This window comes from Electrophorus electricus, chromosome 19 (assembly GCF_041902795.1).
Source record: "Electrophorus electricus isolate QZ-2024a chromosome 19, ASM4190279v1, whole genome shotgun sequence".
NCBI lineage: Eukaryota > Metazoa > Chordata > Actinopteri > Gymnotiformes > Gymnotidae > Electrophorus > Electrophorus electricus.
Window position 1 is genome coordinate 17,057,010 of NC_137515.1, and position 22,991 is coordinate 17,080,000.

Genomic DNA, 22,991 nt, shown 5'->3' on the forward strand with positions numbered 1-22,991 from the left:
TTTTCTCTCTCGCTCTTTTTCCCTCTTCTCTTCTCATTTCCTCACCTCCACCCCCTGCTCCGCCTCTGTAAATCTCCTCCCCTTCCCCAGTGTACAAAACGTAAACATCTTTGTATGCACGCTTCCCGTGGCACAGGTAACGTGTGGAGACGGGAGCACGGCGTGGGACTAGCCGGCAGCAGGTGCATGCGGAGTCTCAGTGCAGCGAGGACTACATTTTCTGTCTGTTCATTATTCCACCAGGCAGTAAGAGCACCTAAGCTTTCTGGGTGGAAGCTGTGGAGACCTCCTTCCTCTGCTTTTACCCTCCATGTTTCTCTGACCTCCCAGGATGGCTGAAAGTTCAGGTAATCGGCTCTCGTCCGCTCACCCAGCACTGCAACCTTCATCACTCTTAAAACGGGATCTGTGAATGCCGTTTGGCTTTATGTTGCACTTACAGTTTTTGTCTGCATCAAGAGTGTTTGTTTAAGTGAACATTTGTTCATGTGAAACCGCTCTCTAATGCTCTCTGTCTAATGCTGCAAAACAATATTTAACTAGAAAAATATGCTGAGTTTTTTGGAACTTTAATGTTTTAAATCATGCAGTAAAACCTGTTTACATGTAGGGCTTTTTTACACCTGAAATGTATTTACTGAGTTTGATCAACCAAATGCCCGAAACTCTAAGCAATGTTGGCATGATATTCCGCCTTGGCTATGATACAGGAGCCACAGGGCTGTATGGAAATTCGACCACATAATACCAGTGATACCAAAACTACTCCTGACATATCCAGGCTTGACAGCAGGGGTGATGCCAGAATTATGAATTACCATGATATGTTACATGTTTAATAAGTGCTCAAACAGGCAAGGAACGAGGGCTCAGATTTCCTGGCATTTTAATTTGGGGGTAAAAAAAAAGACCTGAATCACCGTGACCTTGCTCCTTTTTGGTTTTCAGGCTCTTCACAACAAAAGAAGGAACTGAGCATGAGCAGTCTTGTGTAGTTCTGCGGCGGTCTAGCGGGGGATAATTATGTATGGCTTCGCCGGGCCTGTAGCGGCTCTTCCCGTTCACCACAGCTCTGCCGCTGGCCCGCGCGGCCCTCCACAAGGGGGAGCTGTGGCGCCGCCCCTCGGCCTCGGTTTCCACACTGTTGGCTCGAGACCTTTCCGCCAGTCAGGCAGGCTGCGTGGCCTAGCGGGACACCCCGGCCAGCCGGGGGCCCCGCGGGCACTGCCCCGGGTGGTGAGGCACAAGCCCAGCTCCATCGTCTTCTCCGACAGCACCGAATCCATCCCGCCTGGCGACGCCGTCCAACCCTCATGCCGACTGTTCACAAGCAAGGGTTGGGATGGAGAGCTGTCCTCGGGGCAGGGTGGCGACGACGACGATGATGGTGATGACCGGGTTTCTGCGGAGCTGCTCAGGCGGTTCTTCATCAGCCACAAACGGAGACGCGCACGCAAAGGCCGAACCCTGACAAGGGGCTCGAAAAGGGAGCAGGAGGCGTCAGGTGCCGCCTTAACCAGCGAGGGTCCTCCCCAGGCCAAGCAGGACGGGCTGAGCGGCAGCGCGGGAGAGGTAAGAGTTTAGTCGCCTTCCGTTTCTTCACTCTGTGAAAACGCTGTACTGCACCTGTTCTCACCGGCTGTGTATGGGCTTCTCCCGAACTTCCAGCACTGTTCCCCTACATGCCTTCAAGGGCACTGCTGATTGCTCACGTTAAGTCAGTATTATACTGTATCGCTTTTTACAATTGTTCTGTTAGATTTTTTGCTTTCAACCATAAAGCTAAAATCCTACCAGCATATTCTCAGGATAGTAATAGTGCTCACTTTCCAGCAAAAGGTCCTTCGACTGAATGTCCAGCATTGAACCTGTTCGAATCTGTTCAATTCTAAGGCGTTTATCACAATTCTAGTCTAATTGCCTAAAGGAAATTGAGATAAAGATCACGCCATTAGCACAACGCTGTGTTTGGAATTAGTCTGTAATTCTTTACATTATGGGGAATCTTATTTATTATTATGGGCTACAGGTACTAGCTTTTATGTCTTGTGAGCCAAACTTATAGGGCTGTTTATAGCTGTTTAGTTTTTGATCCTAAGTTCTGTTGTGTCTTATTAATCTACTTATTATGGCCAAATATTAGAAATGTTTGATCAAAGTGTTTAGATAAGTCAACTCTAACACTAAAACTTTGAACACTTGCTTGATAAAAACGGCCGTACATTATAACACCACGTACCCTGTGTCATGTTAGTACACCACTAGAGGGCAATGTGTGCACATAGTTGTGTAGTCACAACTTCTGTTGAATAATATTAACTCAAATATGTGATGCGGGGTAAACGTTCTACCATGATCTTGGATCGATTTCACTAACTATGTCTACCTGCCATCTTGTGCTAATTAGAAATCCAAGAAGCCTGAGCAAAATCCTGGAGCGGACTTTTCCGTTCATAATCTGGAATGTCCACCTCAGAATACTTTAGTGTGTACAGTATAATTCAGATAAGACCGCTGCTGTAGCTCCATTTCCAATCATGATCCTTCACTGACTTCCCTAAATCCTGCTGGTGTCTAGTCATGAATCATTCATGATAATGAGGCAGAGTGAGTGTATTGAAGTGGTGAACCGAGGAGAGGATGCGCGTGGACGTGTGTATCAGTTTGGCACAGACATGCTCAAGTTCCAGCCATTCTTCCAGAGTGCTTGGGCATTCACTTATCCCAGCATGCTTTGCAGCTGTGTTTCATGAATTTTGGTAGATCTCTCTCTCTCTCTCTCTCTCTCTCCCTCCCTCTCTCTCTCTCTCCCTCCCTCCCTCCCTCTCTCTCTCCCTCCCTCCCTCCCTCTCTCTCTCTCTCTCTCTCTCTCTCTCTCTCTCTCTCTCTCTCTCTCTCTCTTTCCCGCTCTCACCCCCCCCATTGCTTGTCACCTGTCAAAACAGCTCAGAGTTGTTGGCATGCCCCCAAAGCTCTATATTTGTAACTATTTTGTGTGTTTGTGTGTGTTTGTGTGTGTGTGTGTGTGTGTAAAAGTGCGTGCCCATGCATGCATATGTGTGAGTACCACTAAGAGAAGAAATGAACATGATATTTTGTTTGTTCTCTTTCCATTTTTGAAGCCACTTTTAAACACTTAATATTAACAAACCAGTTCAATTATTGATACTGAACGTTTGGTCTAATCTTTTCAAGGGCATAAAAACATTGTTTTATAACTCCTTTCATATATATGGACAATGTAAAAGACATTTATATGTATAGATACTTTACACTATACATATAGTGATTTACCGTACTTTTGCTAAACAACACTAATTGTACCATCTGTTATTACTCTGCACATAACTCTTGATAGAATGAGATTTGGGAAATGTAGGTCAGCTATAGTCATTTGGTTTCTTTTGACCTTATGACCCAAGGGGTCAGAGCCAGCGGTCATCTCTCTGTGTCAAATGCAAGACATTCTTCCGGGAGATGCATCTTATGTGAAGGACAGTGAGGGTAGGAAGCAGTAGATCACTCAGCAGGTCACAGAAAGTGCATTACACATTATGGAAAAAAATGACTTTCTTGGGCGGCTAAAATAAACAAATGCCATGAAAAGATCTGCCTGCTAAAATAGGCAATTACTTGCATGTAAGCCTTGGTTTTCAGTGCTACAGAGATCTATAGAAGTCATTAAGAAATGTCTTTCCACACCGATTAAGGCCAGACTTACACTTACAAATCACTTTCAGTGGAAACGTGTTGGTAGGTGTTTTTGACAGGAGGTCTAATACTACGATTAAAGCTGGCATAGCAGGTCTCCGGTTTAGCGGCAGAAAGAATTCCGCACAGGTTTCACCAGGCAGGATATAGGCGTCATTTATCCGGATTAATCCGAATTAAAGAAGAGGGCCGGGGGACATTCCTTGGGGTTAGAACCGAGAGCTTCTTGCGTTCCTGGCCCACTTCTGGCCTGTGGCTCTATCAGTCTTCCTGGCAGGAGGGGACACGTCTGGCTCTGTTGCCAGCACTGGGGACACACTTTGAATGCTGTCACTCTGGGCGAGAGGGGTAACTTTAATGCAGAACTAAGGGAGAGAGAGAGCGAGAGAGAGAGAGAGAGAGAGAGACAAGGGGTGACTAAAAGAGAACTAGAGAGAGAAACAGCTAGAGAGAGCGAGAGGAAGAAAGAGAGATAAGAGCGTTCTAGGGTCTCCCTAAGGTCACATCCAGGACTCACTCCTTGCTGAACCACAGTCCTTCCAGGAAGCGCTGCAGCAGCTTCGGCGCATGCCTTGGTTCTCCCGACAGTCCCAGGCTCCCAGCGATCAGCCTCACACACGTCTCTTTGAGCAGCTTCTGGTTAAGAACGAAAATTCCACCCAGTGCACCCCTACTAATGGCAACAATTACAAAAAAAAAAGCCCCCCATTTACTGGCTGGCGAACCGAGCCACTTCCTGTTAGTTTATGACCCCACATTCACAGGCTCCTAAACACAGCTCTAGTGTGTGTGTATGTGTGTGAGTGTGAACTGGGAGGCGGGCTATTTTTACGCACCGGAGGCCGGGAGAGAGCGTGGAATGTGTTCAGCTATGAGCAGCACAAAGTCGCGCTCACACGCCCAGACACACAGACAGACAGAATGCACACGCACTCACACAAAACACTGAAGCATTCGTAACATGATACTGAAGCCCAATGCCAATGAAAAGTAACCAAAATATTATTGCCGACATTTTAAATATGGAATGAAAGCTAGTAGAGCAATAGCATGGTAATATGAGCCAAATTAGCACCTAATTAAGTAAATTGAGCTCAAAACTATTTTGTTTCTTCTGTCTTTCTTTATCCAACACTTCCATTCAGGTTGTCACTATTTCAGGTTCAGTCTCCTTGTAAGGAGTCCATTACCCTGTTGATTAGGAAGTTAGATCAGCTTCACCTGGGTGTTCAACAGCAACTTCCATGCAGCTGGTGTGTTTTGGATAAGCCACGCCCTCCTCTCCTCATCTGTGCCGGGCCCTGTCTCAGACACAGCCTACCCCACCTCTGAGTTAAACAGTTCCAAAAACCGAAACAAAGGCCCTGTTCGAAGCAAACACAGTTCGTCCATACAAAGGCAGTTCACAAAATAGAGACAAAAGTGTTAAAAAACAATAATATGGCAGGATATATTGTCATTGCAGTGCTGGAGATCGGCACAGGATCGGCACAAGGGACAGCCAGAGGGGCAGACGCCATGCGCTGCTATAACTCTGTAATATGACATTCATAATGCTCTAATATTACATAACAATATAATATGACATTTAAAACACTGCAATAACATTACATAACACTGTAATATGACATTTATAACACTGTGATATGACATTCATAATGCTGTAATATGACATAATGCTGTAATATGACATTTTTAACATTGAAATGACATTTATAACACTGAAATCTGACATGAATATTTCAGACGTTCCTCCATATAAGACTAGGTGGCATCTCTGCAACGGGCCTTCTGCGTGACTCCCTGTTGTGCAGAGAAACACATAGTTCAGCACATTTATCAGCCAATCAGCAGGCAGCACAGGGCTCATGGAATGTGCTGCCATGCATGGCGCAACTCCCTGCCATTAATCTGGGTTCGTATTAATTAAGGATAATTGTTCTGGAGCAAAGCTGCTTTTTTTCCCCCTCCATCATACACCCCCCGGTTGGTTAATGTGGCTGGCAGCCTGGGCCGTCTGGCCCCCAGCCCGAAGCTCTGTCTGCTCTGGGAAGGCATTAACAAGCTGCCAGCCGGAATCATTGGGCCACCCAGCCATGCGCTTAGTCGCAGCTCGGCGAGTTTCGCTCAGCGTATCGAATGCGCTGGGTCGGACGTGCTGTATTTGCCGACGTGAGGACCGGGGGTGTTCGCATTTCCAGCGGGGAGCAGCGATTACACTGCGCTGTTTTAGTGCCTTTCACTAAAGTGGCAAGATACGGTTTATACGCACAGCACAACCCTTATTTCATGTAATTTTAGTAAGATAATCACCTCCAATTAAGTTTATGTCTCATTCTAATAGGCTTTGAGATAGCGTGTTTATTCTTTACGATGCCTGTGCATTTTTACAGTGTAATGAACTGGCCTGCAGGAACAGGTTACAGAGGATGGATGGCACACTCGGATGTCAGATTGTTCAGTGCAGTTACAGATGGTGTTACAATAATCACCGCTTGTGCTTGCTCGCATAGTCATTTCGTACCATATTTACCTGTCAAAGTGTTATATGCGTTCATGAATCATTGTGGCCCCAAGCCTGGTGTTCTGTGAGCAGACCCTGGGAAGGTATTGCACCCTGAGATGCCAGAGGACTCTGTCTCCTCACAGAAGCCTGCTGGCCTCACAGACTGACCGACAGTATTTGGATGGCCATGCCGGTCTGCTCCCGGCCTGACAGCACTCCCAGGACACAGGCAGCCATCGTGTCCTGAGCAGAAGGTCGGCCCAGGGCTGAGACCTCGAGGGGGGCATGTTTATAACCCCCTACTTCCCCAGAAACATTGTAACTCCAATAGCAGGTTTACATCGTTCCCCGGTCCTCGTGGAGGAAGTAAGCGAGCTCTCTGATGGGAGCGTCGGGTCCTGGCGATGCCAGCAGGGGGCGCCGCACTGGGGTCCACGTGACAGCCCTGCACCAGCAGCGGAGATGCCCGCGGTGAGAGGTGAGCACTGTCACTCCAACTCCCTGCCCTGCCCTGCCTGTGCCTGCCAGACGTCTGAGAACCAGGAGCTTGCTAGGGCTGGAAATGCAGATCGGAACTACCGGGGATCCGGAGGTCCATCCGAGTTTTTCGTTTCCTCCGGTAAAGAGAGTGGAGATGAACCAAGTCCAAGTGCGGTGAGCTGGCACGCCCCCTGTTGGCACTGCGTCTTGCTGCGCTTCTACGTTTGTTTTTGAATGTTAATCCCCTTGCTGCAACAAAATTAACTGTGTTTAGTGTTGTAGTTCTAGTAGTTTTGCATGTGGCCTTTGTATTGTGCAGTAACGCAAATTTGAAAGCATTTTCCTGTTCACATCTCATTGTGAGAAATGTTTTCAGACACGATAGAGACGTTTGGCGTCCAATTTGTTCAGGCTGGAAAGATATTAGGCGGTGTTCAGTCGGCCCTGTGAATCCTAGCTGAAGTGCTAATGAGCAGTGGAAATTTGAAAGACTTCCAGATGTCGATTACAGGCCCGTGGGCGGGGGACCCAGTTGAAAACTCGAAAACCCTTTCACGCTCTTCCAGGACGTAATGATTAATCCATGCCGGCTACGCCGTTGCAGTACACGGCCAGTGGTGACATGACCCACTGTCACTCTGCCACACCACTGCCAAAACAGCACCGCCCTTTTATTTTACAAAAAGAGGCTATCGATGCACATCTGTATGTGCTTTTTGCCGTCCCGTGTATTGACGAGTTCACATTGCTGTCCTGACACACGGCCCTAACGTCCTTCACTGGAATGGAATGATGCCGTAATTTAGCGTAATGGGATTATTGCAATGGTGGCTGTTGGTCTTTCTGAGGGCTCACCACTGTGGCCCCGTGTCTGTCAAAGGAAAGCAAACAAAACAGGGGTGTTTACATTTGATCTGTGACAGAATACAGAAGGCTAAAGACCACTCACGTTCTGCAGCTGCTTCAGTGTACTTTGTGATAAGGACAGTGTGAAACTGACCAGGAGACCCTGAGCTGTAGCTTCAGCGGAGATACACAGACGCCCACACAATTCCCCAGTGTTTACATACTCATGCATGTTTACATACATCCCCCATGACCTTGACTCACTCGTTCCCATGTCAGCAGACGCCTGTGCACCGTGTGTTTGGTCATGAGCTGTGCAGGGTCGTGAGTGTGTGCATCACAGCGGCGTTTCCTCAGAGGCATGGCTTCAGCGGAGTTTCACATTTATCACAGGTTGCTCAGGCTCTCTCTTTCTGGCTTGTGCTCCAAGTCAAGCTCCTATTGTCATCCCAGTTGCAGAACCCATGGCAGTTGTAAAAAATTGTTTTGGAAATTATGTTTTAAGCTATTTTTAAGGAGTAGCTTGCATTATTTTTATCTTATTCTTTATTGTATGTATTAACTTTTTTTTCTTCTTTTTTTTCACTAGCAGTTGCTCTGTCGTAATTCAGTGATTTAGAGGATCCTGTAGAAAGTAAGGGTTAGGAGCATGGGAGCTGAGCCAGGCCCAGGAGCCGCCTTTCTTCCCACGCTGGAGGAATGAGAACCGCAGTCTGGAGAACCGCAGTCTGGAGAACCACAGTCATGAGAATTGCAGTCTGAAGAACCGCAGTCATGAGAACCATAGTCATGAGAACCGCGGTCTGGAGAACCGCAGTCATGACGTGATGAGTTAGTGTGATCCTGTAATTTACAGCGCGCCCAGCGGCAGGCTTCTTGAGCTCTTGTGACATTTCTTAAGCATGTGTCTCCTGTGGAGCAGCGAGTCAGGATGTACCCCCCAAGCAGCGGTGGGGTCTCAGCCAATGCAGTGGCCGCAGGGACGCAGTCTTGATGGCTGACAGACAACCTCATGAAATAGCCCCTCACCTCCCCTTTGCTCCTGGGCTTGAAGGGGAGACGTGAAGGAGGGCTGTCTATTGTGTGGGATCAACAGCTGCCAACACGTCCTACCCCTGAGCTCCCCACCAATAGGAAAGCAGTGGAAAATACTGTGCCCCCTTCATTTTTCTCCTCTGTCAAATGGGGCCACGCATGTCGGACACGTTGCGGGGGTTTGTGAGGAGTGCGACTGGGCTGAATGAGGCAGAGCAGTGTGGGGGGTAAAGTGATATCCACCGAGCACAGCTGAGTGATATTCCCTTTGTTTTCACCCCCACCCCACCCCCCACCCCCCCGTGTAAGCGGGAAAGTGGAGGTTGCTCCACAAACCCTGCAGGACAGGAATCTCGGCCTGGAACTCCGAGCTCGTGACTGCCCAGGGATGACCTGGGATGTGGCTGTTACTTCAAGTTTACAGTCAGCAATTTGATTTTGTGAGTGCTTTTATATTAGAAGAGAAGAGTCCAAACACAAATCCAATAGTTGTAACCTTTGATGAGGAGCTAAATGTTAGTTAAATGGTTCTGTTATTGGAAGAGGGCTTGTGGGGCGTGACCCCTGTTGTGTTCTGAGCACGCGCTCTCTGCAGGCTGTAATAACTTCGAGGGCATTATCCTATTCTCACATTCCCATTGGTGCAGCTCCACAGGGTTGTGGTTCCTCATACCGTGCCCTGTAAAGGAAGGTTCCTGTCATACACTTGTTTGTTTGTGTGTGCATGTGTGTGTGTGTGCACGTGTCTGTGTGCCTGTGCGCGTGTGTGCAATGCAGTCTGGGGCCTTGGGATCAAACCGGGGCCTCCACAGTGAGGGATTTATTTTCCTTCAGCCGTGACTGATAAAACGCAGCTGTCCAAATGGGCCGAGGGAGGAGGTGTGGGTGGGGTTTGCGCACAGAGCCTAGCTCGGCCGCCTGGATCAAACCAGGCTGTGCTCCCCGGCAGGGCGCATGCACCATCATCTCGCCCTGTGCGCTCTTGCTCTGGTGCACTAAAAAAGCTTCATTATTCCCCCCGGACTGTGTAAGCACGACGGATCAGGTGGAACGCTGCCGTCCGTCCGGGTGCTCCACATTTCCATGCTAGCAATGCCGAGGTTCAGGGAGCAACTTTAAGGATGAGTGCGCGAGATACTTGGAAAATCCTTGTTATTTTGATTGGGTTAAGTTTGTATCAAGTGTACTCTGAGAAACGCTAGAAATCCTGAACTCGGCGCTGTTTACCCTGCAAATATCCTGTTCTCGCGTTTGCATGCCCTGGTCTCAAACTGTAACACCACACAGAAGTCGCTGTGGGTCAGAGTTGTTCTTGTGTGGAAGTGAGTGGTAAGTTGGCACACTGGGCTGCTATCTGGGCTGCGTGACAGGCGTATTGCAGCTTTAACCAACACGATGCCCTCCATCCTTCTCTGAACTAGAGCAGCGTTCAGACACCCCTGAGAATAGCAGAAAATGAGCGGCGGTCTGGGTCAAAAAATAAACCATCACTTTCCCTCAAAAGTCAGTGTTTTCGGAGCTAGAACTGCTTAGAACAGAGTGTACAGATGGGATGAGGTCATTATTGATTGATGCCACTTGTAATCTGAAGGGATGCTTTAAGTGGTTAAATGGTTACTTTCTACTGGGGCTCCAGTATTTTATTATTAAAAAAAAAAAAAACCTTTAGAGTACTGACCTGACAAATTTCCAGCAAATCTGATTGGTTAAGCTTAGGCTATACTTCTCTCCAGTGATTCACCTCATCGATGCCGGAGGCGTGGCGTCTTTCTGGGAAAGAACTGAACAAGGCCGTCTGTCTGTTCTTCTGACCGTCCATCGGTCTCACAGCGTCTGCGTAATGAAGATGAATCCGTCATAGTAAAGCTCTCGACTGGAAATAGAGTTACTATTGATCACTGCACTAGCGCTCTCTGCGTAATTGGTTCCTAAGATCAATGTGAGAGAGAGAGAGAGAGAGAGAGAGAGAGAGAGAGAGAGAGAGAGAGAGAGAGAGACAGAGAGAGAGAGAGAGAGAGAGAGAGAGAGAGAGAGAGAGAGGGCTAGTGGGCAAGATCAGCATTCCTGGGCTCTGTGAGTTGGAACGTCTGTGTCAGCTTCCAGACGTCTCCCAGTGGCTCCCAAGACCTGCTGGTGGTGGTGTGGTGATGAATATGGCCACTGGTAGTGTTTTAGAAGTCTTTTCTTTCCCAAGCAGCGTGTATATTTCTGCAGGAATAAAACCCTTTTCTAAAGGATTCAAAAATAACGATATCTTTGTGAACTTTGGTACCATAAATAAACAGCTTATTAGGATTGGAATATGTTATTGTAAGAATCCCTACATCAGTATTCACCCATAAGAGGTCAGAGGTGAAAGACATTGTCCTGCTTTGTTACTCTGTGTGCCTGAGTGTGACTCTCACATCTCTGTGTGTGTTGGTTTTCAGATGGGCCTTAAGATGAACACTGGAGCAGCAGGTAAGAGAACTAATGAAGTGTGTTTGTGTGTGTGTGTGTTCATGATGAGTGTGCAGTACTGAAGTTTCAAGTCACTATAATAATAACTATAATAACTATAATAATAATAACCTTTGTTCCTCTCCCATGCAAGCCTTCACACTTTTGCATTTTCTCTCCCACACCCACACACACATATACACACCCACACACACATATGTATACATCCACACACACACCCACACACACATATACACACCCACACACACATATGTATACATCCACACAGACACCCACACACACATATACACACCCACACACACACCCACACACTCATGCGCACACCCACACACACATAAACACACCCACATACACACCCACACACACATGCACACACCCACACACAAATATACACACCCACACACACATATTACACACCCACACACACATGCATACACCCACATGCACAAACCCACACAACACCCTTTCACCAGTATCCATTTCCATGCATGAAGACAAAATTGGATTTTGGGGAATTTCTATTCCAACATGTCGAAACTCTCCCACCAAAAACTAATGATAGCTTATTTTTACTCTGCATCAAACAGTCATAGATAACCACAAAAAAACACGTTTGTGTTAGACAGCCTTTGACCAAAGTGATGATAAGGGAAAACTAAAGAATGGGCCATATATTTAGCTGGCTATTTTTTTCAGTTAATTCATACATCAACATTCTTGGAAAACCATCTCTGTGTTGCTATAACTGCAGTTTTGTGATGTCTAAATCTGTATTGTGCAAATGGTTGCATGCGCTTTTGACATGGGTGTGGCCAGCTACACGCTAGCTCATGACTCAAGTCTTCTCTCAGCTATGAAGTCTTATCCTTATAGAGTGGGAACAGTGTCTGGGGACATTTCCATACATATAGAAAAATCTTTTTTGGAGGTTGTTCTTCATATAAAAGATGATATGGATATCAGTGATCTGTATGGATGTGCTTTTGCAGAGATCAAGCAATAAGAATTCGGTGTAACACTGCAAATCTGTTCCATTATTTATTGACCAAAGCGATCTACCAGTTTTGGAACTGCGCTGGTGCGAGTGCTGCAGGGCAAGGATAAGGACGTCCAGACCTTTCATGATGGACACAGACGTTTATTACGTACCAAACAGACAACACATGATAAAAGCACTCACATGTAACATACGGTGCAGAGTGAACATCGACACAGACAACCAACGTGAACATTTAACATGAACAATGACTGACTACAAACTACCCCCCCCCCCCCCCACACACACACACGCACACACAGGGGTTTAATTACATACATAAACGAAACCAAGAACCACGTGCAGGTGTGTGCTAACAAGGGGGCGTGGTTACATACAAGTCAAAACGAACAGTCGTCAGTCAACTCCCAGTGTGCGGGCGGTACCAGGTGATCAGTGGGAAGGAGAGCGCTCTGTGACAGGAATGGAGGGTGTCTGGGGAATGCTGATTCGTCTCTGTTTGGGGGTGGTTGTTGTGCACAGCCAGTGCTTCGGTTGTGACTGACAGGGACCAGGCATCCGACTGCACTCTCCCACTCAGAGTGTCTGTGGAGGGTGCTGGGTTTACCTTTAACCTGCCACACACACACACACACACACACAACCCCAGCTATGGCAGGGCCTTTATCAGGAGCCAGAGTCCCTGCTCTCCCACTGTGCTGGTGTGGAAGTGTGTGCATGTGTATTAAGGGGCCTCAGTGCTCTCTCAGGGGGTCATGGGTCATGCCACTCTTGAGGTCTGCGTGCCTTCGGCAGAGACAGGCGCTGGTGGTGCACACACGGGCTTGTGTGTGTGTGTGTGTGTGTGTGTGTGTGTGCGCGCGTGCGTGTGTGTATATGCGCAGTGCGCATGTTCCTCACTGCTAAGGAGCTGTGTAGGTCCTGTTTCAGCAGATGTCCAGAGGTTTACAGTGTCCTGTAGTTCACGCCGGCACCAGGGCGATAAGCTGCTGGCCACGTGTTAAGTCCTCACCAAGTACACTTCCTGTTACTGCTGGGTGGTGAACACACACTCTGCTTTCTCCTGTAGAGTGTAGAAACCCCAGTATATGTTGCAGAACAAAAGAATGACAATACAACATTAACAAGATATCTAGCCCATTTGGCATTCAGCCAAAAAAATTAGTGTGTGTGTGTGTGTGTGTGTGTGTGTGTGTGTGTGTGTGTGTGTGTGTGTGTGTGTGTGTGTGCGTGTGTGTGTGTGCGTGTGTGTGTGTGTGTGTGTGTGTGTGCATGTGCGTGTGTGTGTGTGCATGTGCGTGTGTGGATGTGTTTTGTGTGTGTGGATGTGTTTTGTGTGTGTGTTTTGTGTGTGCGTGTGTGTGTGCGTGTGGATGTGTTGTGTGTGTGTGTGTGTGTGTGTGTGTGTGTGTGTGCGTGTGGATGTGTTGTGTGTGTGTGTGTGTGTGTGTGTGTGTGTGTGTGTGTGTGTGTGTGTGCGTGTGTGGCTGCGTGTGTGTGCTTTTACCACGTGTGCTTTTAGGTCATTCCCATCTGTCTCCTATGGTATTTTTTTCTTTTTGTCCCGGGTTTCTGAGCTGTGCGCCGGGCACAGAGAGGGCGGCGTGCCTCGTGCCGATCCCAGCCTTCTCCTCTCCTCACGTCTGCCTGCCGGTGCTGCTCGGGAGACGCCCCCCAGAGCCTCTCCCCTCCGCCAGTGCCCTGCTGCTGCCGCTGCCACAGAGCCTCGGCCTGGGCTGCCAGAGCCCCTCCCCCAGCCGCCACCGTGGCAACTGCTGCAGCGCCTGAGATGTGGGGGCGGGGTTTGGTGACATCATGTTTTTCTAGCGGATAAACCCGCTACAAAGTAAAGTAAATGCATTTTATAGGACACGTTCAATGTTATGTCGCATATACGTGTTTATTCAGATTAATATTTACGAGATCGATATTTGTGAAAATACAACAAAAAGGAAAGACAAGACAAATAATAAATATATTTTAAAAAATGATTTATTAAAACAATAGTGTTTACTGTGTTACTGAGCCTAGGGATGGATTAGGATGCCTAAGTGGGGCTAGAGAGAGGGATTAAGGTGTGCTTGAAGGAGAGAGGGATTAAGGTGTGTGTGTGAAGGAGAGAGGGAGGAAGGTGTGTGTGTGAAGGAGAAAGGGATGAAGGTGTGTGTGAAGGACAGAGGGATGAAGGTGGATGTGAAGGAGAGAGGGAGGAAGGTGTGTGTGTGTGTGAAACAGGTCCTGCTGCTCCTCCTGCGATGCGTGCGTGTTCTATAGTTACATACAGTACGGCCATGAGAACTGTGCCTCTGTGTCTCTCTGCCTAGCACCCTGTGCTGACCCCATGGCTGTCCACCTCAAAGACGTCTCCCTGCGTCAACTCTCCACAGCTCAGAGAGGCAGTGAGTTCAGGAACACGCTCGTTTAGGAGATGTCTGTTTACGCGCAGGCTCGGGGGCAGCAACAGGACGTAACGGGATTCGTTCGCTCTGACGGGACGCGAGTTCTTTCTGTGGGTGGTAGCAAAGCGGTCCAAAGATATTATTCAGTGGACAAATCATGAACCGTATGCTGTACCGCACACGTCTCACCAAGGCAACTAACATGCTATGATGCCGAGTGATGGCGATAAAGCGGAGCTCCCTGGGACCTGCAGAGCCACAGGTGTGTGTTCCTGCCGTTTAGAGCGCACATCCAGCCCGTGAACGCTCTTTTCTGTCCTATTCCCACTTCTCACAGGATGTGGAAAACTAGAAGAAAGTCTTTTCCATGAGAGTGCCCACTCTCTCTTTTTCCATGGCCTGAGGACCTAATGTGTAACCAGACCAAAACTGTGTGTGTGTGTGTGTGTGTGGGTGGGTGGGTGTGAGAAGTAAAGAGAGAATTGAATTTGATTTTTTTTAATCCTTTAAAAATTTGGATGGTTTAGGACTGGTGGCCCTGTTTTAACACGTCACACGTTTAAATGGTTTGTCATCAGTCAGACATCTGCAGGGTTCCACCGATCGGCGTGCGTGAGGATCGGTGCCCGTGTCACTAATACACCTTATTAATCCACTGCTGGCAATGTTGATTGAGAGAGTGCGCGAGTGTGTTTGAGGCCCCGGTTTAAGTCCTGGACTCCGAGCGGGCTGCATCCCACGGCCCTCTCCTGCGGTCAGCCAGCCTGTGCTTCTGTCCGAGAGGGTGTTGAGAGCGGACAGCAGAACGCTCACACTCACTGTCTGACTGGGTGCTGGGGCAATGGAACACACTCATTTCCTCACAAACATGCCTTTTTAAAAGAAGGCATTAGTACTGTTGACCCTAATCCCTGTTAAGTGCATTTTCATGTGTCCCACACGCACCCTGATGATGACTTTATTTACAGTGGTGAGTTATCTTAGGAAATTACAGAACTTACGTTTTCTTACACAATGAGAATGGGAAAATTTTGCCCAAATATCGTTTCCATTCCAATTTCCAATTTCCAATTGGAATTACAACTGCAACTAAAAAGTGATCTGAAATCACTGATGTCCCAAGGAGTGATTTAATTGCAAAAAAACCCCAAAAAAACCCTTCTTCTGTTTAAGTCCACAGTATGAGAGATCATACCCCTCATGTAGAGAGGCCATCACCCAGACAGAGGCGAGGGGAGGAGGACACCGAAGGCCGCGTGGAGCGGGTGGAGTTGCTACGTTGAGGCAGAGCTCCCACTCACCGTAGAGCAGTTTCAGTACAGCTCAGTTCTCCCAGTGGTCGTGCCACTCTCTCTGGCTCTCTCTCTGCCTGCCACAGCAAGACGAAACAACACCAGCCCGAGAATCCGAACACTCTTGATGTTCTGTGTGCTACGTCGTAAAATGTGCACCCAAGAGTAGTATTATAGTCGATAACAATAAATAACACTAACACGCTAACCTACTGGAATGCAGGGAACAGAGCCTAATAATGTACCACTGTAAAAATGATTTATGAAGAAAATGAAAAAGATACTGGTTTTATATATAAAAGATACTGTTTAGATATGTGGAGATTTTATAGCTTTACTGAAATGAACATAAAATGCAGTCAAAGTAATATGCGCGTCTCCTTTACTCTCTAGGGGTCTGTGTCACTCATGGATCTTAATGGAATTGTTCTGTGCCCTTTATTTGAACTCCCATGGAGCCTGACCTGAATTAACTATTAAATAAGTAAACAGTCGTCATTCCTGGACCAGTCATGTTGGGAGAGACAAGGTGGAGATTCTTTCTCTGACACGTCCCATAGAAGCCACAGTGTGTCTCGGCAGAATTAAAACAAAAAAATTGCTCCTGACCGACAATATTGATGCGTTAATGCTTCCAAGAAATACATATCATTAAAGAAATATGAATCTACTTATGCGTACAGGGTCCCTCATAGGTTTAGTGTCTCGGTGAAAGGCGTGGCTGCAGTAGACGTCGTCTGAGATCAAAGCCGCAGACTCTAAACCAGGAGACCCAGTTTACTACAGTCACTTTTACAGCATTCCTCACATACCACATCTAAATTCAGTATTGTTTCATCTGTGTGGGGACAAGGGAGGACAACCAGATTATGCTAATGTCCTGTGGATTACATGTCACTCCATGTTTTGACATGTACAGGCACGTTGGAGTTAATACATGTACATGTGCACTCGTGTTATTTACATGTATACCTACACTCGTATTATATACATGTACACTTGTACATGTACTTGTGACGATACACATACATACACATTCTTGTTAACACGTGTGTGCATAGCATGATTAGGATGGCACAAGGCAAGAACCTGACGGAAAACAGGGCAGCATTCTCCAACTCAGGAACTCCAGGCATGTTCCACGAGAATGTCGTGGTGGAGCCAGCCGCCTAGGGGTGGGGGACACTTTCACCAACCACAGCGGGTGGGTGGGGGTGGGGGTGACTGACCCTGGCGCTAGCATGCTCACTAGCAAACGTAAACATTGCATCATGGGAGAAAACCATTTTATTCAGTAAATGTGTTTATTCAGAGATTGTTGGGAAACAAAATAGTTTAATTTTGGCAAAAGTAATTAATTGGGAGCAAGAAATGTTTTGGGTGATTTGAGCTTGTTAGCACAGACAACAAACCTCCTTAAAGCTGACTTTCTAACTGCTTTTTAAAATACTGTGTGCTTTAAAATATTTGTGATTTGAAATAACATTTATTTCTCACGTTTTCAATTTTTGGGTTTGATTTATTTATATATATATATATATATATATATATATATATATATATATATATATATATATATATATATATATATATATATATAATTATTTCTTTATTTATTTATTTATTTATTTTTTACCTCGTTCTGGTTAGCGTATTTCAGAGCTTCCCATTACTGAGATCTAGAGGCCCAGAATTCACTGATTCTCCGTAAGCTCTGATTCAATATTAGCGAGACAGTTCCGAGTTTTATGTGTGGTTCCATAATCTTTTGCTAATTGCTAATGTCCCTTGCAGTTGGAACAAGGGGCCCCTTCTGCCCCTGCAAGGCCCTACTTACCCTATAGTTCCCTGGACCTGAACCACTGCAGTCAGATGCACATGTATCAGTAAACTGTAATCCAAAAAATACAACCATCACATACATGAGGTCCTTTCCTATTTGTAACTTCGGTGTATTTAAAATTGGCGTTAAAAAGACGACCTAAAAGCGTGCAGGTTTAATCCTATGTTTTTAGTGTAGGACTGGATCGTGTGTGTTTTTAGTGTAGGACTGAATCGTGTGTTTTTAGTGTAGGTCTGAATCGTGTGTGTTTTTAGTGTAGGACTGCATCATGTGTGTTTTTAGTGTAGGTCTGAATCGTGTGTGTTTTTAGTGTAGGTCTGAATCGTGTGTGTTTTTAGTGTAGGACTGAATCGTGTGTGTTTTTAGTGTAGGTCTGAATCGTGTGTGTTTTTAGTGTAGGACTGCATCGTGTGTGTTTTTAGTGTAGGTCTGAATCGTGTGTGTTTTTAGTGTAGGTCTGAATCGTGTGTGTTTTTAGTGTAGGTCTGAATCGTGTGTGTTTTTAGAGTAGGACTGGATCGTGTGTGTTGTAGGTATGGTTGGCTGTGACTAGTTGCTACCTACTGTTCATTAGTCTGAGAATGCCTGGTGATGAGAGCGTTTGTGTGTGTGTGTGTGTGTGTGTGTGTGTGTGTGTGTGTGTGTGTGTGTGTGTGTGTGTGTGTGTGTGTGTGTGTGTGTGTGTGCGTGTGTAATCATCTTCCTGCTGTGTGGTATTCACAACCGATGAAAACCCCAAACCCACTCAATAAAAAGTGCTGTGTTTTCCAGGCAGTTAAGAGAAAATAGCTCAGCAGTTAAAATGCCACCATGGTTTAATTGATTACAATTTATACCCAATTAAAATTTCATACAATTGAAGTCTTAGAATATTAGACATGAGCTCACAGCCCACATTATTTTTCGAAGGATGTTCATATTATCTGTTTCATAACAGGGTTTGGCGGAAATAAGGAGTGATTTTAGAGAGTGCTAATTCAGCACTTCGAGTTTTGGTGAGTCACCTCTTCTCTCTCTCTCTCTCTTCCCCCAACCCCCTTCCCCTCGGCTCAGTTTGACAGTATGGACAGTTGGCGTTGAGATGCCGTCTGCACCACCTGCTCTGACCCCCTGGGGTGGGCACTGCGGATGTGTCCCATCTGCATACTAATTACTAATATAAACTCATTTTTGAGCATGCAGTGTGTACTATAGTTAAAAATGTCAAACTACTCAAACATCCATGATATCCATGATAGTGTGGATGGACACCATTGTCCTATAATGCAATGCAAATCAGAAAAGGAGGAGCTAGTCACGTCTGGAAAATTTTGAACCTTGAAACTGGGGGAACCCATATATGTAATATTTCTGCGTTTAGCAGTTTTCACATCAATTTCTTCAATAAGAAAAAAAAAATGTTAATGAATGTTAAATACAGAGGTGTTCATTTCTTGTGTCTATTAAGTTTACACACTAATTCCTTGGGAATGTCAATATCCTTCCGATTCTGATTTCCAATCTGAGAATGTCTGTAGCACTGATGTAATTCACACACCAGACTGTCCAGGCTGTGTGTACGCTGGAGCTTGTGTGTACGTTTGAGAACTGGATCACAATTCCCTGTCAGACTGGGTTTTTGACCTGGAGGAACAAGGTTGTGTTTTTCCCCTGAGCTGGTCGATGTGATCTTGCTCACACACACACACACACACACACACACACACACACACCAATGTCAACATGGTTGTTCTGTCTAGTAAAATGTTAAATTAAACAAACGAACAAACAAAACCATATTCTGAAATCCATAATAATGCATTCTGAGGCATTTGCTAATATGAACTAAATCAATAAGGTTTCACGCATATTTGATTACATCGGAAATTACAAATTTTCTCTATATTAATATATTTTCTATATAAAGAGTAAAGTTCAAGTCCAAGAAAGGTTTTCTTAATTAATGTTTAGTCACACATTTCTCCCACTGCTGCTTCTAACCACTTACTGCTAATACCTTGTTAGAGCTTTACAGTACATTGCATGGCTGCTTTGATATCTGTTTAGTAAAGACCATATGAACAGGTTATGTCCCCTGTTATAACACCTAGCTCTCTACAATATCTATAACACCTAGCTCTATAAAGTATCTATAACACCTAGCTCTATACAGAATCTATAACACCTAGCTCTATACAGTCAACTTAGTACATTTCTGCCTCAAATTATATTATCACTGGAACATAGTCTTTGTCTTCTCTCCTTCTGTCTCCGTGTCTCTAGCTCTCTGTCTCTCTCTCTCTCACACACACACACACACATTCCCAATCCTGCATGCAGAGGGGCTTCATGTGTAGTTGATACTGCATTTGTGGCTGGTTTGTATAAATTTCTGTTAATGCCACCAGTTTCATTATACCTAAATACGAACCTCCAAGTGCATAAGTGAATGGGCCTCTGTAAAGTGTCTTAATGGTGTGTGTGTGTGTGTGTGTGTGTGTGTGTGTGTGTGTGTGTGTGTGTGTGTGTGTGTGTGCGCACGTGCGTGTGCATGTGTATCTTGATTACAAACTACTGCAGACAGGAAAACATGACTTCCCCCTGAGGCCATGTTGAGGGAGTTTATATAAGCTCTGTCCATGCAAATGCACTGTGTTGGCCAGGTCAGATCAGTAGCTCTGGGTTGTAAACTGGCCTGCAAATCCGAGAATCTCTCTGTTTCATTCTTTCACTCTGGAGGGCTGAGGGTTTGGGATGGGGTGGAGGACTAAAGTCCAGGCATACATCTCTCCAACAGTCGGAGGAGAGTGCCGTGGGTGGCCAACACAAACACAGTGTTCGTGTGACCAGGCTATGTGCCCATCCACTGGCTTCCCCTCAGTGTCTATTAGATATTCCTTCAGCTTCAGAGCCCCCACTCCAAGCCCAGAAATCCTCAACGTCTCACCATTTATGCTGTAGTAATAGCTGGTGTGTGTGTGTGTGTGCGTGTGTGATTGTGAGTGTGCGCGCGTGCGCGCGTGCATGCGTGCGTTTCATTCCATCTGATTGGATATTCATGGAGCAGTACTTCAAATGTCACTAAATAATCGCCTTAAGAGCATGGACTGGTGGCATGCATCAAGTTGGAGTGATTGACAAACACGGGTCGCCATAGATGTAGTTCATCTAGCTGTTTGTGACTCGGCCTTTCAGAAGTCTTGGTGGACCTGGTTCATGTGTCCACACGGCCACGGCTGATGTTGTTATTAAGAACACCTTCTCTGAAGGCAAATGCGCCGTCTGCACTTTTAGGAGACGTGGAGATGCTTTAACGAAGCTCAGAACACAGAGCACTCGCCCTGTCCATACACTTCACGCTCAGGATTATGCTGGTGTGTGGCATTTGCAGGTTCCAGGCTGAGAAAAAGGGAAAATCGTTCCCAAGTTACAGCGTTCCAGGATTAGGTCACACCTCCGTTCATGTTTCGTTTGGTGACTGCAGCAGAGACACAGAACACAGGATTATAGAAAATCCCACAAATACAGTCAGTAAAAACACCATCATCTGTCCAGCAGTTTGCCCTGTAATCCCGCAGGGGGAGGGGGGGTTAGAGGCATGTGGAAAGTCGGCAGCAGGCAGCGGGTTACTGTGGCTATTAGAACGCTGCCTGATTCCTAAACCTCATAAACTGTGTGTGTATGTGTGTGCCTGTCTGTCTGTCTGTCCTTGTGGAAATTATATGGGACTTAACCCAAAGTGTAATGACCTCTCTGAGACACAGCTACAGTATTGAATCCCTTATCATGTGCAAAATTATCATACGCAGTCTATTCTCTCTCTTAATTTCCTGATCTTTTTAAGTGGAATTTACGGTGGATTGACTGAGGTCACGGACATGCACCCTATGGCCTCGCATTCCTTACTGGTCACTAAACCAGCCTGACCCTTTAATCATTCACCCACACACTGAACACTCTCTCTGTAAGGAAGCATTTCCTGAAAAGAATATCTGCCCGTTGTCGGCTTGACTGACAGTGGACTCGGTGACACCATCGGCTCTCTGGCAGTGCTGGCAGTGATAATGGTAATTGTGGTGATGACAGCACAGATGTGATTTCCAGGCACATTTACTGCGGCGTTTGCTTTGAGTGCTGCAGAGCCACGCCTCCCTCTGTGTGGCCTGCAAGCCTATAAACCTGAAACCCAACCCCAACGTGTGAAGGACGAGTGTTTTGAAACAGCAGGGCGGAAGGATAGGGGAGAATGGGAGGCCCAGCCTCGGTCCCGGCCAACGGCGTGCGCGGGAAGTCGTGCACTGCTTAAGTGAATCTCCTTTGCGCGCGGATTCCGTAAACGGTGCTTCTCCCATTCCCACTCCCATGACCATGAGAAGAAGCACGATCGCACCGCCCAACTCCCTCCCCCCAAAAAAACAGCCCCACTGCTGCGATTGGCCCGATCCCGGCCGAGCACTTCGGGGGCCAGTGTCCTGATTGTGTGGGATCGGAGAAGGACACGTTCTTAGGAATTCCATGATGAGTTTGAGAATTCCAGACAATACAAGAAACCAGTATGAAGGGCAGAGGACAACGGCACCCTCTGACACTAGACGGCCTCAAGCATGCATATTCATTAGGGGCTCTGCATGAACTGCCATACTGGAGAGATGACCAGAGTAATATTGAGGGACTGCTGGGACTATGTACACAGGGTTGCTGTCTTACATATAGTAGCATTCCAACAGTAATACTTACACTTTAGCCTACACTGCACTAGGGAATGAGTGTATTTGTTTTTAGTAGATTTAACATGAACTGTATCTGATGGGAGGTCATACATGTTCAGTGGTTCGCATTAAGGCTGTTTGTAAATTCAGGTCCTAAAACTCAATTAGAAAGACCATTTAAGAACGTTCTTTGTGTTCACAGTAAATGAGAATCCCCCCCCCCCCCCCCCCACCATGTCACAAAGCTTGTCTAATATTGTTTTCACCTCACCAAATATTAGCACCAACCAGTTCATTTGAGCCGAGACCTGTCCAGGCAGACTGGCTCCGTGTGTACTATTCCCAGGAGTAACGTTACCCCTCCATTTTATTTTGGGGGGTTCTCCCAGAGCTGGCGACCTGCAGTCGGGTTTTCCGTGGTTACCCAAGCCGGCAGTCTCGGATGAATCCCTGCTGGATGCAGTGGTGCACTATTAGCTTTTTCCCCCTTTTCACTCATCACCTGGTGCCACTCCGTCACCACCGTAACCTACTGACATAAATCTCTGAGACACACTTCCTCTCTGGGGCAGATGCTAGATGCTAGACGCACACACACAAGGGGAGGGTGGGCACACTGTGAGCATATGCACTGTGCTGTACATAAGCGCTTGCACTGGATTTCAGGAGAATACTGCCCCGATTTGGCCGTGTTTGTTAGTCTTCGGGTCTTTGTCTCTGCTCTACAGGTCCGC

At 46.5% G+C, this 22,991-nt stretch overlaps 1 protein-coding gene across 3 annotated transcripts in view; it reads left to right on the top strand.

Annotated features, from left to right (window-relative positions):
• The window catches only part of stard13a (StAR related lipid transfer domain containing 13a), a 55,859-nt gene that overhangs the window by 1,087 nt on the left and 31,781 nt on the right, over nucleotides 1–22,991 (top strand). For 2 of the 3 annotated variants that reach the window (XM_035535649.2, XM_081702117.1), the window contains exons 1-3: nucleotides 157–347; nucleotides 949–1,572; nucleotides 11,008–11,038. In XM_035535649.2, the coding sequence (XP_035391542.2) occupies nucleotides 1,024–1,572; nucleotides 11,008–11,038 (580 nt within the window). In that variant the 5' untranslated portion in view covers nucleotides 157–347; nucleotides 949–1,023. Of the gene's footprint in view, nucleotides 1–156; nucleotides 348–948; nucleotides 1,573–11,007; nucleotides 11,039–22,991 lie in introns of those variants that run through there. The other variant, XM_081702116.1, reaches the window with a different exon arrangement.